Genomic DNA, 14,074 nt, shown 5'->3' on the forward strand with positions numbered 1-14,074 from the left:
AACAAAACGCACACTAGTGTTATCAACTTACAAAAGAAACAAAACGCACACTAGTGTTCACTAGTCTCACTATGCCAGCCGCGTGTAGTACTGCTGCCCTCTGCTGGCAGTATTAGGTAAACGCACCTTCTGCAGCCTGAGGGACTGCAGTTTAAAATGGTTATAACTAGAATAACCAATATAACCAGTTATAACTGAAATAACCAATATAACCAGTTATAACTGAAATAACCAATATAACCAGTTATAACTGAAATAACCAATATAACCAGTTATAACTGAAATAACCAATATAACCAGTTATAACTGAAATAACCAATATAACCAGTTATAACTGAAATAACCAATATAACCAGTTATAACTGAAATAACCAATATAACCAGTTATAACTGAAATAACCAATATAACCAGTTATAACTGAAATAACCAATATAACCAGTTATAACTGAAATAACCAATATAACCAGTTATAACTGAAATAACCAATATAACCAGTTATATTAATGGGAGGGTCAAGCTCTTTGTTTAAACGTCAAATAATGATTGTACATTCCTCCACTGATTCACGTGGGAGGAAACTCAGTGTAAAAGGTGAAAAGCCTGTTTTTTTGGGGGTCCACGTGCATCTCTGTGGGACATAAACAACCTTTCAGCCTTTTAACCAAAGTGTGACCCCCCAGCTCTCACACAACATCTGGAGCAACGTCACCCAAGACCAGACCCCAGGAGGGGGGGAGGGGGTGAGGGAGGGGAGGAGGAGGGAAGGAGGGAGGGAAGGGGTGAGGGAAGAAGGAAAGGAAAAGGGGAATGAGGGAGGGAGGAAGGGAAAGAGGGAGGGAGAGAGGGAGGAAGGGAAGGAGGGAGGGAGGAAGGGAAGGAGGGAGGGAGAGAGGGAGGAAGGGAAGGAGGGAGGGAGGAAGGGAAGGAGGGAGGGAGAGAGGGAGGAAGGGAAGGAGGGAGGGAGGGAAGGAGGGAGGGAAGGAGGGAGGGAGGGGCACCTTGGTCCCGGGGTCCTCCACAGTGTCCCGTCACTGACCCTCGGAGCCGGTAAATCCCAAACACCGGCACCACCGGAGGGTTTTTGACGTTTCGGACAAAGGGACCTTCATCCCCCTGGGACCCCGGAGCAGGGCTGCAGGAGACTCGGGGAGCCCGGAGCTCAGCCACGTCCTGCACCGGATCTCACATTTTGGGAAGCTGCTTCCGAAGTGCGTCGGTTCTCCTGGGATCTGGACTTCCACCGTGTGCCCCACGCCGTGGAGCTGCGCAGAACGCGGCGTGCTGGGCGCCAGGTACGCCCTCCCGCTGGGTCCTGGAGGTCCTGGAGCCGGGAGGTGCTGGGTTGAGCCGGGGACAACTGATCCACAGCCCCGGTCCCTGCGTCTCGGTGCCAGATGGCGCGGCTCCGAAAGAAGGTGTGCGTGCGTCTCCTCCTCTTCGCCGTCTTCGTCTTCGGAACAACGATGGGTTGGAGAACTCTGAAAGCCAGCGCCGGCTCTTCCAACCCGGCCCCGGACCCGGAGCTCCGCACCGCGGGCAGAACGGAGCGGCGCCCCGCCGCCCGGGACGCTCCGCACGGCGGCGGCAGCAGCACCGAGGCTGCCCCCGAAGAGGGAACCGTGTTTTATGACGTTCATATATTTTATTATGTGTGGTACGGGACCCTGCATTTGGATGGGAGGTACGTGCACTGGGATCACGCCCTGGTCCCGCACTGGGACCCCAAGATCGCCGCCAGTTACCCGAGAGGCAGGCACCTGCCGCCGGAGGACATCGGCTCCAGCTTCTACCCTGAGCTGGAGCCGTACAGCTCCAGGGACCCGGCGGTGCTGGAGTCCCACATGGAGCAGATCGGAGCCGCAGCAGCAGGTACACAATTGAGATCAATAAGTGCATTTAATAATTACTAAATTATATTTAAGTAGAATAATACTTATATATAATAATATATTTATATAAGTTGATGTATTTTATGAATGGAAAACTTGGGCAACAAAAGTGGAGGCACCGCGGGTTTCAACTTCAGCACCACACCGAGTGGACAGCTCCACCCGGAGGGAGAATCCGGACGGACAGACAGATAGACAGATAGACAGATAGATAGATAGATAGACAGATAGACAGACAGACAGATAGACAGATAGATAGATAGATAGACAGATAGACAGATAGACAGATAGACAGATAGATAGATAGATAGACAGATAGACAGATAGATAGACAGATAGATAGATAGATAGACAGATAGACAGATAGATAGATAGATAGATAGATAGACAGATAGATAGATAGATAGATAGATAGATAGATAGATAGATAGATAGACAGATAGATAGACAGATAGACAGATAGATAGATAGATAGATAGACAGATAGACAGATAGACAGACAGATAGATAGATAGATAGATAGATAGACAGATAGATAGACAGATAGATAGACAGATAGATAGATAGATAGATAGATAGATAGATAGATAGATAGATAGACAGATAGATAGACAGATAGATAGATAGATAGATAGATAGATAGATAGATAGACAGACAGATAGATAGACAGATAGACAGATAGACAGATAGACAGACAGACAGACAGACAGACAGACAGACAGACAGACGGATAGATAGACAGATAGATAGATAGATAGATAGATAGATAGATAGATAGATAGACAGACAGACAGACAGACAGACAGACAGATAGATAGATAGACAGACAGACAGACGGATAGACACATAGATAGGTAGACAGATAGATAGATAGATAGACAGATAGATAGATAGATAGATAGATAGACAGACAGACAGACAGACAGACGGATAGATAGACAGATAGACAGATAGACATAGACAGATAGATAGATAGACATAGATAGATAGACAGACAGAGAGATAGACAGGTAGACAGATAGACAGACAGATAGATAGACAGATAGACAGACGGAGAAGAGGGAAGCCACAAGCCGCCTGGGTGCAGATCAATCCCTTCTCCGATGGTGGAAAAGCAGAAACGTCCGGGTGTGTTCACCTGGTTGTGTCAAGCTGAAGGTTTCCAGTCAATGGCTCTGGAGTAACCCAGTGAAGTACCCAGTGAGCCACGCAGAACAATGATATTTATGGGATGTTTGCCCAGCTCCTACTGACGCTGTCCCTGCAAATGAAGCATCCGAAGATATTTGGAAACATCTCCGATCTTCACGCTTCCACACTTTCAAAACGTCGTAATGTTCATTTTCCAACAGGGGCTGAGAGTCTTTACACGCCCCCGACACCGAAAACCCATCCCAGGGGGAACAAGAAACACACCCAGGAACTGATGTATTAAGAGGTTAAACTGTGTGTGTGTGTGTGTGTGTGTAGGGGTCCTGGTGCTCTCCTGGTACCCTCCAGGCCTGGCTGACGACAACGGGGAACCCACTGAGGACCTGGTACCGGCCGTGCTGGACGCCGCCTACAGACACAACCTGAAGGTGAGGGTGGAGGTTCCACAGGAAGTCGTACACACGTACACTTCGCACACACACACACACACACACACACACACACACACACACACACACACACCCACACACACACACACACACACACGTACACACACACACACACACACACACACACACACACACACACACACACACACACACACACACACACACACACACACACGTACACACACACACACAGACACACACACACTGGTGGTGTAAAGAAGGTTTCTTACTATGAAATGATATACAAACCTTCATGGATCTGACGGTGTTTCAGAGGTGTTCTTGATTCAATTCGTTCAAAATGCACAATAGAAGACGCTATAAGTGTGTGTGAGAGAGAGAGAGAGAGAGAGAGAGTCTTAGTGTGTATGTGTGTGTGTGTGTAATGTGTAAGTGTGTGTGTGTGTGTGTGTATGTGTGTAACATGACCACAGTTAAAGGTCAGGATACTATTTTTCATTAAATTTTCAAGCGCGATACTAGTAAATGTACTGAAGCACAGGAACACAGTACTCACACTCCGCGCCCGGAGGCCCCCAGCGTCGCGCTCCGTCACCGGAGGCTTCCATCCAGAGCCGCTGGCCTGGAAGCGGAACCGGAACGTGGTCTGGTGCTGGTCTCCGTCCTCCGGGGGCATGAGGCCGGGACCCCCACGGTTCTGCTGGTGACATCTCCGGCATTGAAACAAAAACAAGAAAACAAGAAAAAGAAGAAGCCGCTGGGAAGGCTGCGTAGGTGGAGGGGATGGGGGTTGGGTGGGTTACTTACAGTAGATCAAATGCCAATTAGGTCGGAAAATGGAAAGCAAGAGAGGAGAGAGATTCAGTATCTGCTCCCTTGTGTTACGCTGCACAGATGCTGAGAGAGAAAGGGAGGGAGAGGGGGGGGGATAGAGAGAGAGAGAGACTTTTTTTTTTAACTTTTAAGGTTCCTTTATTTACAGTTTCAGTCAGTCATGTCACAACAGCAGAAGCTTGGCCATGAAGAAACCAATAAACAACAAAAGAGAGAGCGAGAGAGACTTTTGACTTTTAAGGTTCCTTTATTTACAGCAAGTCATGTCACAGCAGCAGAAACTTGATTAGGAAGGAACCAAAAAACAACAAAAACAGAGACAAACCACATGAAAACCCAGCTCAGTAAGATACAGACACCTCTGTTCAGAGGGAACTAGCTTCACAGGGATCTAATGACGTCTACGCCAGCTTTGAGACTGCTGTTCACTATAAGGACTGTTCCCTCTGTAGCCCAGACTTCCTCCTTTGTACAGTTTACCTCCTGAGAGAGAGAGACAGAGAGAGAGAGACAGAGACAGAGAGAGAGAGACAGAGACAGAGAGAGAGAGACAGAGACAGAGAGAGAGATGGGGGGTAGAGAGAGGGTGGAAGAAAGAGAGAGAGAGAGAGAGAGAACCTAACCCACTAACCCTGACCCTAAACCTAACCCTGAACTTAACCCTGAATCCTATAGTCTGAGCCCTACTGGGATGGAAAACAGTCGGTGTGTCTTTGGAAAGTCTTGTGGTGTATCCCGCCAAAAGACTTCCACCGTCGACATCACACTCTCCACTCTCTATCCCATAATAATTCACAGCTTCTTCCGCCGTCACGTCGGTCGCAGGGCATCCATGGCTCCTGAACCAAGAGTCGTGGTGACGCCTCGTGCTTCCTCCATTTTTGAAAGATTTCTGTTGGACGATGAAAACTTCCACGTGTTCACAGGAAGTGACGGCATCGGTTACTTCACAGCTTCATGTTTTACAATGTTTTGTTGCAATGAAATGACTTTTTTTTAATAGATTTTGTGTAAAGTTAAAGTGTAAAGTGTGATGTTTAGTTCTGCTTGAGCAATCAATGATCAAAAAGAAATGTTTCGTAGATTACCGTGAACGTTCCACTGAATCAGAACCATCCAACGCTGCTGTGGTGTCATACCGATATGAAGCGGTAGTAACTAGATGTGTGTGTGTGTATATATATATATATACACACACACTGTATTTAACAGGAGGGTAAATCGGGCTCTGCAGGAACTTCAGGTTTGAGTTTAAAATCAGCTCCACCCACATCCACCCTCAGCTCAAACCAGTTGGATAACACTCCTTTCATACCAGCCCAGCTCATACTGCAACACACACGCACACAGACAGACAGACAGACAGACAGATAGACAGACAGACAGAGGGTGAGGTGCAGGTGGAGCTGTGTGGTCAGGATCCAGTGCATCAGTCAGTGTTTACAGGATCAGCACAGTGTCAACGTCATTTCATTGAAATACGAGAAGAGAAGCAAACAGAAGCTGATGATCAACCCATACAACATGAATAAGAAATGAAGAGTTTCCTCTCAAACATAAACAGCCGGTGCATCGTGGGTCGTGGGTCCCATGGGAGTGTTTTCCTGGAGATTAGGGGCCCGAGGGACAGAACACGGTCCAGTAAACAGAACATAAAGCTGCACGGTGTGTGTGTGTGTGATGATAGCAACAAAACAAGATATAGTATACATAGTATATAGAACATATAGAAACTGTGACCATATACCTCCACACCACAGAGGTGAAGATCACACATCACAGATACTGTAGTTATTAAATCCATACATCATCAGATGTGTACTTACTGTGTATGTGTGTGTGTTACATTACATGACGTGGTTTAGATACAGATTCTATCAGATGGAAAAGATATAATATACAGCTGCAGGCTGATAATACACAGAGACCAAAAGAAATACACAACATTTCCTGTGTGTGGATGCGTGCGTGTGTGTGTGCATGTGTGTGTGTATATCTGTGTGTGTGTGTGTGTGTCGGTGTGTATGCATGTGTCTACGCGTGCTTGTGTCTGCATGTGTGTGTATGCACGTGTGTGTGTGTGTGTATGTGTATGCGTGTGTCTGCACGTGTGTGTGTGTGTGTATGCGTGTCTGCACGTGTGTGTGTGTGTGTATATGCGTGTGTCTGCATGTGTCTGTGTGTGTGCGTGTGTGTGTCTGCACGTGTGTGTGTGTGTGTGTGTGTATATGCGTGTCTGCATGTGTCTGTGTGTATATGCGTGTGTCTGCACGTGTGTGTGTGTGTGTGCGTGTGTGTGTCTGCACGTGTGTGTGTGTGTGTGCGTGTGTGTGTCTGCACGTGTGTGTGTATGTGTGTGTATACGCGTGTGTGTGTATGCGTGTGTCCGCATGTGTGTGTGTGTGTGTCTGCACGTGTGTGTGTGTGTCTACGCCTGTGTGTGTCTGCATGTGTGTGTGTGTGTGTGTGTGTGTGTTCACAGCCGCCCTCTGAGCCCTGAGAGATGAGGGTGTGAGTGGAGCAGCGTATGGACGATGGTGATAATCACGACCATAAGGACAGTGAGGAGCAGTGGTTCACTCACAGCTGTGGCCCCTGCAGCACCGGGGCCTCCACACCTGCAACTTATGATTCACGTTTTGCACAAAAGGCCTCGTTATCGTTCTTCTTAAGAGCAGTGATTTGTGCACCATTTGTACGGCTGCATCACGGTTTTAAAGCTCAGCGTCATGTGTAGATGGATGGGTACTTGATTCATCCCCGGAGGGAAAGTGTCAAAGCAGCAATAATAATACTAATCTAAACAAAATAAAGGGAGGAAACTGTCTGTCTGTCTGTCTGTCTGTCCCTCGATTATCTCCACAACGTTCATCCGATCTACTTCACACTTGCTGCGTCTATCGCTGTGGACCCAAGGACGCGCAGTGTCCAATTTGGTGCAGTTTGGAGACGCAACACGTGTAACATGACCGGATCACACACAGAAGAAACCTCGACTCGACTGATCCCCCTGAAGCTCCACTGCCTACGTTCACGTTTGGTGCTTTGTATTTCTGTCAGGTTGTCCTCACATTTAGTTAAAATGTGCCATTCAAACCTGTCTGAAAGTCTCACATTTGAAAAAATGCACCAGTAATAATAATTATGAGGCAACAGCATAAAAAATAGCTAAATTAAAATGGCAGTACACAATAAACCTGAATAAAAATCTTCCTAAAAAATCTGCGATGTACATAAACCTAGAAAGTTTGTTGTTTGCAATTTCCGTTGAAAATTCCAGGCATACAATTAGGCAAAAAAAAGACATAGCGATAGAAATACAAATAAAGCAGTTAAGTGGAAATAAAATTAATGTTAAAATAAAATACGTTTCATTTTGAGACAAATCCCCCTGGTTCCAAAGACACCTGAAGACGCCGCTCTTCTGGGAACACCTGAAGACGCCGCTCTTCCTGGAACACCTGAAGACCTGATCCTGCCTCAGCGGTGACTGTTCTTGTTTCTGCTGAGGTCGAGCAGCTTTAACTTGTTGTATTGACAATGCACCAACAACACAAGAGTTGTTGATGTTGACGTGACTTTAAGTCGTTATTTTGACATAATAAACATGGAACTCTAAGTACTCATGAGTACTGATCATATTGAACTAACATACAAAAAAACCCCAAATACTACAAGACCATTTTATTGGGATCCCTTCCTGCATCTAGTACCTGGTTGAATTGAAAGCAGGAGATCATGCTTGAAGTTGGATGTTGCTCCAAAGGTGGTTTTCTGCTTTCATTGTGTCCAGCCTCATGTGAGTCCTTCTGGACAAAAGCCTCTGATCAGTGATGACATATGGATGAGGAGCTGCCGCAGCGTTAAGCTCCAGCCGGATGCTAAGTGCTCTGACGCGCCTTGTGGCGCCACCTCGCCAAACGCCATTTTTTTACATCCAGGTTTTGCACAATGTGTCCCCCGGGGGCCTGGCCGTGGGCGCAAAACAACAGCCGTTCACTGGGATCATGTATTATTTACGGTCATGTAAGCCTCTCGTCCGGCCTCTGAAATATTCAGCTGGAGCACTTTCCAAGCACGTGGCTCCACCTGGGCTTCGCAAAACGGAAGAAAAACACAGCGGCGGGTCTCCAGGGAAGGGCGGAGTCACTGTACTGTACTGGGGGCGTGGATGGATGGAGAGACAGATAGACAGATAGATGGACAGACAGACAGGCCGCAGTGGTGGGTCCTCCAGTTTCTCGCCTTTACACCGAATCGACAAGAACAAAGTGTTCGTCCATTCACGTGGATGGAGAGCCGGGCTCTGCCACGGAGCGTCCGGTGCGAGGCCGGCTTCACAGCGCTCAGCAGCAGTGTGTGTGTTGGGGCTTCTCCAGTGGTCGACTGTGCTTCACTCATTGCTGACATGACTGTTTCACTTTGTGAAAGTTCAAACATCCCATAAGGAAAAGTAATTACATTACTGCATAGAATATATAGCCACACGCCATTAGCATCGCTAATGAGGGGGAATTCAACTGTGTGTGTGTTGGTGTGTGTGTGTGTTGGGGGTGTGTGTGTGTGTGTGTGTGTTGGGGTGTTTGCGTGTGTGTATGTGTATGTGTTGGGGTGTTTGTGTGTGTATGTGTGTGTTGTGTACGTGTGTGTTGTGTGTGCGTGTGTGTGTGTGTGGTGTGTGTGTTGTGTTTGTGTGTGTGTTGTGTTTGTGTATGTGTATGTGGTGTATGTGTGTTGGGGGTGTGTGTGTGTGTGCGTGTGTGTTTTGTGTGTGTGTATGTGTGGTGTGTGTGTGGTGTGTGATGGGGTGTGTGTATGTGTGTGTTGTGTGTATGTGTGTTGTGTGTGTGCGTGTGTGTGTATGTGGTGTGTGTGTGTGTGTTGGGGTGTGTGGGTGTGTATGTGTGTGTTGGGGTATTTGTGTGTGTGGTGTGTGTGTGTGTGTTGGGGTGTGTATGTGTGTGTTGGGGTATTTGTGTGTGTGGTGTGTGTGTGTGTGTTGGTGTGTGTGTGTGTGTGTATGTGTGTGTTGGGGTATTTGTGTGTGTGGTGTGTGTGTGTGTGTGTTGGGGTGTGTGTGTGTGTATGTGTGTGTTGGGGTATTTGTGTGTGTGTTGGGGTGTGTGTGTGTGTTGGGGGCTTGAGCTGTAATTAGATCTGACTGTGATATAAAGACTGTACCCCCCCCCCCCCCCCCAGACCTCAATTAGTTAAAAAAGCTAAATCATCACACTGGCTCCTGTCAGCTGGCCAACCACAACGCTCCCAGAGTTCCAGACGCTCACTGAGGTCACCTTCAGCCGACTAGAGCGTCAACATGTGCAGTAAAACACCGGGATCAGGTACCACAGCACGAGTCTACGTCACCTACAGTTTAAAGAGGAGACTCCTTTGTTCACAATCAAAGTTTTATGAGGTTATTTTAACTGGTCATGACGACACAAGACGTTTGGCTTGAAACGCTCAGCGTCAGACGCTGGAAGGTGTTTTCCCCTAATTTCCCAGGAGCTAGGCTAGCCGATCCCCTCCGCAGCCATGCATCGATGCTAACAGAGTTAGCACGCAGCCCGTCGCCGCCTCGGAAGGAAATTGCTAAACGGGTGGACGGCTTCCAGGCGGCCGGTTGAAAGGGCTGCGTCGGCATGGATGTCTCCGGTCGGCGGCTGCGGCTTGATGGTGGAGTCCAACACCGTCCGTCTTTCTCCTCAGGTTGCGTTCCACATCCAGCCGTACCGAGGGCGAAGCGACCGGAGCGTCCACGACAACGTCAAGTACATCATTGACAGGTAACGAGGCTCACGCCGCGCGGGCCCAGGGCCCCTGGTTCCCCCCGTTCCCGAGGCACTGACACCGTCCGAGTTGCAGTGGTGTAAAGTAACAGAGTAAAAATACTTAAGTACTGAAGTAATTTTTGGGAGCATCTGTACCATACTTAAGTTATTATAATTCTGTCGACTTTTACTTTTGCCGAGCTACATTTAGCCCCCAAAAAAGTCGATTTTCACTCCCATACATTTCCCCCAACACCTTGGCTACTCAATAATAAATAAAACGAGAGGAAAACAGGGAAATAGTTTGTGAAGCAAGTTCTCAGCAGGTTCATGTTCCAGTCAGAGCTCAGATCAGCAGCGAGTGTCAAACACTCTGGAGCCCTGTTCAGAGTTGCCATGTCTGCGGTTTTCCCCCCTCATTGGGATACATTTTAAGTGCTGAAGCGGGTTGTTTAATGGTTGGGGGATGGCTGGCTTTGTCATGAGGACCTGGCAACCCCGCCCGGGTCCAGTTCAGGTTTTGCGGCGTCGCTGCTGAACAAGCACGGGCGTGTCCCAGAGAGACAACCCGAGCGGCGTGTGGGAGAGCCACGCCCACAGCGCCGGCCTCCTCCAGCCGTGATGCTGCCCGGCCCGGCCCGAGCGGGCGTGGCCATATTTACAACAAATGTTCAGAGTGATGTCAGAGCGAAAGATGCATCTCACCCAACGAAGTGCAACTGGCAACCAGAATGCAAAAAAAGAAAAAAAGCTCACAGTAAAAACAAAGTCTACTTTACTTTTACCTTTGATACTTTAGTACCTTTAATATGAACTACTTTACACTTTTACTCAAGTAGTATCTAATGAGTGACTTCCAATTTTACCAGTCGTTTTTTAATTAAGAGATCTGTACTTTTACTTGAAAGCGGCTTTCCACTACGTTGTAACTGATGACAACTCGCTGTTTCCTCAACGCTCTTGTGTGCGTCTGAAGGTACGGCGACCACGGAGCTTTCTACAAGTTCTCCACCAGCACGGGGAAGAGCCTCCCCGTGTTCTACGTCTACGACTCCTACCTGACGCCCCCGGAGGCCTGGGCGGAGCTGCTGACGCCCGCCGGCTCCCACAGCCTGCGGGGCTCGGCCTACGACGCCGTCTTCATCGCGCTGATCGTGGAGGAGCGCCACAAGCTGGACATCCTCTCCGCCGGCTTCGACGGCATGTACACCTTCTTCGCCTCCAACGGCTTCTCCTTCGGCGCCTCCCACCAGAACTGGAAGAGCATCAAGGCCTTCTGCGACGGCAACAGCCTGCTCTTCGTCCCCGGCGTGGGGCCCGGCTACATCGACACCAGCATCCGGCCGTGGAACAACCACAACACACGCAACCGCGTCAACGGGCGCTACTACGAGACGGCCCTGCAGGCGGCGCTCAATGTGCGGCCGGAGATGGTCGCCATCGCGTCCTTCAACGAGTGGCACGAGGGCACGCAGATCGAGAGGGCGGTGCCCAGGAAGACGGCGACCCGCGTCTACCTGGACTACCGGCCCCACGGACCGGACCACTACCTGGACCTGACCCGCCGCTGGGCAGAGCAGTTCAACAAGGAGAAGGACGAGTGGACGATGTGACATGAACGACCACGGGTCCGGGAGCCGGGGCCCTTCCGTGGACGCTCGACTTCGAGGTGCATCACAAGCAGCGATAAACAAGTAGTGAGCGAAGGTTTGAGGCGGAGCGATGAGTCAGGGATGAGGCCGCCGCAGCGTGTGTGGGCGTGTCAGGGAGGTAAGTTGGCAGGATACTAGAAAGAAAACAAGAAGCAGCGGTGAACATGCCCACAACCTCCTCTGAGTACACAGGCTTCAAAATCACGGAGGAAGACGTGAACTCTGCTTTCCGAAGTTCATCTTTTATTTTGACTAAATGCGAACGGGGAGGTCAGTGAACCGTCGGCAAAGTGCTGAATATTTACTTTACCCACACGCAAACACTGGAGTATACCGGCGCTTTTACTAAATGAGGAAGTTCAATGTAAGTTGAATTAAGGGCCAAGGTGACAATTGTGAACCTTTGTACAAATAGGCTGACGTGTAATTCTAATTCAGAGAAGATTTGACTCTTGCAGACAAACTTGGAGCCGACAAACATTGACAATAATCTGAAGGAACCTGCAAAAACACAAGAACGATGAATTCAACCGCTATGGGTTTAGTCCAAAGACTGGACGGGAGAAACCCACCAAACTGACGTCATTCTCAAAAACACATAAAAGGTAGGCCTTCCTCAGGCGCGCTCTCACTAAATCTCATCAGATGACTTTGGCTCGGGGCAGGAACACCGCGGCGACATTTAGAAGTGGTATTGTTCCCGACCGCCTTCCTCAATTAAAATGTGCAGCAGAACGAGGCGCCGCGGCATCTGGGAGACGGGATGTGTGATGTGGACTCACGGCTTATATAACTGAACTTCTGGAAAAGGGTCGATTTATGTATAACTGGCTGAGTCCAGATGGCTCCGTAGATCTGAACATAGCTGCTCAAATTTAAACGGTCTACGGCGGAGCTCATACTTGGAGTGATGGGGAAGGTCCCATCTCCAGCTCTTCCAAACCAAAGAGACCAAAGTTCAAAATGTAAAAACCAGTCAGCGCAGCTCGTGAAATGTTGGTTTCCATCCTTTCTAACTGTTCATACGCAACCTCCACGAGCGTTCCACCGGTGAGAAACGTAGCGCTCTGCTGCAGCGTCTCCCCGGCTTCAATGCATTCCAATGGGGCAAACGATTCAGGAAAAACAACCGAAAACCACTGACTCTCAATATTCACAAGGTTTGAAGACGGCATGTTACACCAGGTCAACAATGTGTATTCTGTTTGGACAGACACCTTTGCACTTCAACAAATCAACTCTTTTGGCTACATCTGCAGCAGAGCGCTACGCTTCTCAAGACAAGCAATGGAAACTGGTGTTCTAATTACGACCGGGGGTGAAAAACTGACACGCGGTCCTCTAACCCAGGATGCTTTTCAGGTTGAGGTGCTGCTGATAAAAGGGGCGTGGCCGATGATAAAGCAACTTCACAAATAAAACTCCATCATCACCCAATACAATGTTTTGTTACACATTACATTGGCAATTCCCGCAAAATGTACCCGTCTGACTGGACGAATCAGCACTGAGTACATTTACATTTACATTTAGTCATTTGGCAGACGCTTTTATCCAAAGCGACTTACAAGGGAGAATAACATTCAGCTACATTGCGACAGAGATTAGTGTAAAGTACAACATGCTTGTGTAATGACAATCAGTTGCCTGATATTTATAAAGCTTTTTTGTGTATAAAAGTGTTGTGGAACTAAAACTATGCCTTCCAATTTGTACTCATGATTTTGTCAGTTATAATTTAAGTTGTACGCATGGGTCGGTTGAAACCAAAAGTGATTTCCTGAAGGAAGATGAGAGCCAATGTAGGTGGAAGTGAAGCTTAAATGAAAGCTCTGGATGAATGGGCGTGGCCTCCAGGTGGAGCGGGTGGATGTGGACTAAGAGCAGCACCAAGACCAGACAGAAGGCGCTGACTAGTCCTTCAGTACCTGAGTCCAGGACTTCCTAGTCTGGAACTAGTTCATCTTAAATGAGGCAACATCACTTGTGGATTCATTCAAGTCCAGGACTTCAGTCCAGCTTCACATCAAACCACGTCTGTGAAAACGCTCCTTAAAAGATTCAACTTGGTCGATTTTGCCCCGAACCGGAATATTTCCCTAAAACGGCGACACAATTTTGTCCGAACCTCACCCGAATAAATCTGGAAGACGGGAACTAAATGATCAACACGCACCTTCAGTAATTCTTAAAAAAGAAAAGAAAAACTTTGTAATAAATATCATTTTAATTCCCAACCCGAGGAGCGGCTGACTTCCTGAAGTCAGCCGCTGAACATTTAAGTAATAAAAAGATTCCCCTCTTGAATATCATCGAAACAGAAAAAAATAGTTCAGAGAAAATAAAGATGCAAATGGTCCTTTC

At 48.1% G+C, this 14,074-nt stretch overlaps 2 protein-coding genes across 3 annotated transcripts in view; one reads left to right on the plus strand and one right to left on the minus strand.

Moving 5' to 3' along the window:
* Positions 1 to 1,395: 1,395 nt before the first annotated feature.
* On the plus strand, positions 1,396 to 11,671 carry LOC307233702 (glycoprotein endo-alpha-1,2-mannosidase-like protein; the record flags this gene model as incomplete). Of its 2 annotated transcripts, none has more annotated exons than XM_080005092.1 (4): positions 1,396 to 1,870; positions 3,362 to 3,498; positions 9,997 to 10,073; positions 11,035 to 11,671. In XM_080005092.1, 4 exons carry the CDS (start codon positions 1,396 to 1,398, stop codon positions 11,669 to 11,671), a joined length of 1,326 nt encoding a protein of 441 aa, XP_079861218.1. The 2 variants fall into 2 exon arrangements, with proteins under 2 accessions (XP_079861218.1, XP_079861219.1); XM_080005093.1 differs by having other exon boundaries at positions 3,362 to 3,471.
* Positions 11,672 to 13,785: 2,114 nt separating this feature from the next.
* yrdc (yrdC N(6)-threonylcarbamoyltransferase domain containing) overlaps positions 13,786 to 14,074 on the minus strand; it is a 4,192-nt gene continuing 3,903 nt past the window's right edge. The window contains exon 7 of the mRNA XM_080006058.1: positions 13,786 to 14,074. This exon is cut by the window's right edge and continues 331 nt beyond it. The gene's annotated coding sequence lies outside the window, so the exon portion shown is untranslated.

Source organism: Zeus faber (assembly GCF_960531495.2).
Source record: "Zeus faber genome assembly, chromosome: 8".
In the NCBI taxonomy this organism is placed as follows: Eukaryota; Metazoa; Chordata; class Actinopteri; order Zeiformes; family Zeidae; genus Zeus; species Zeus faber.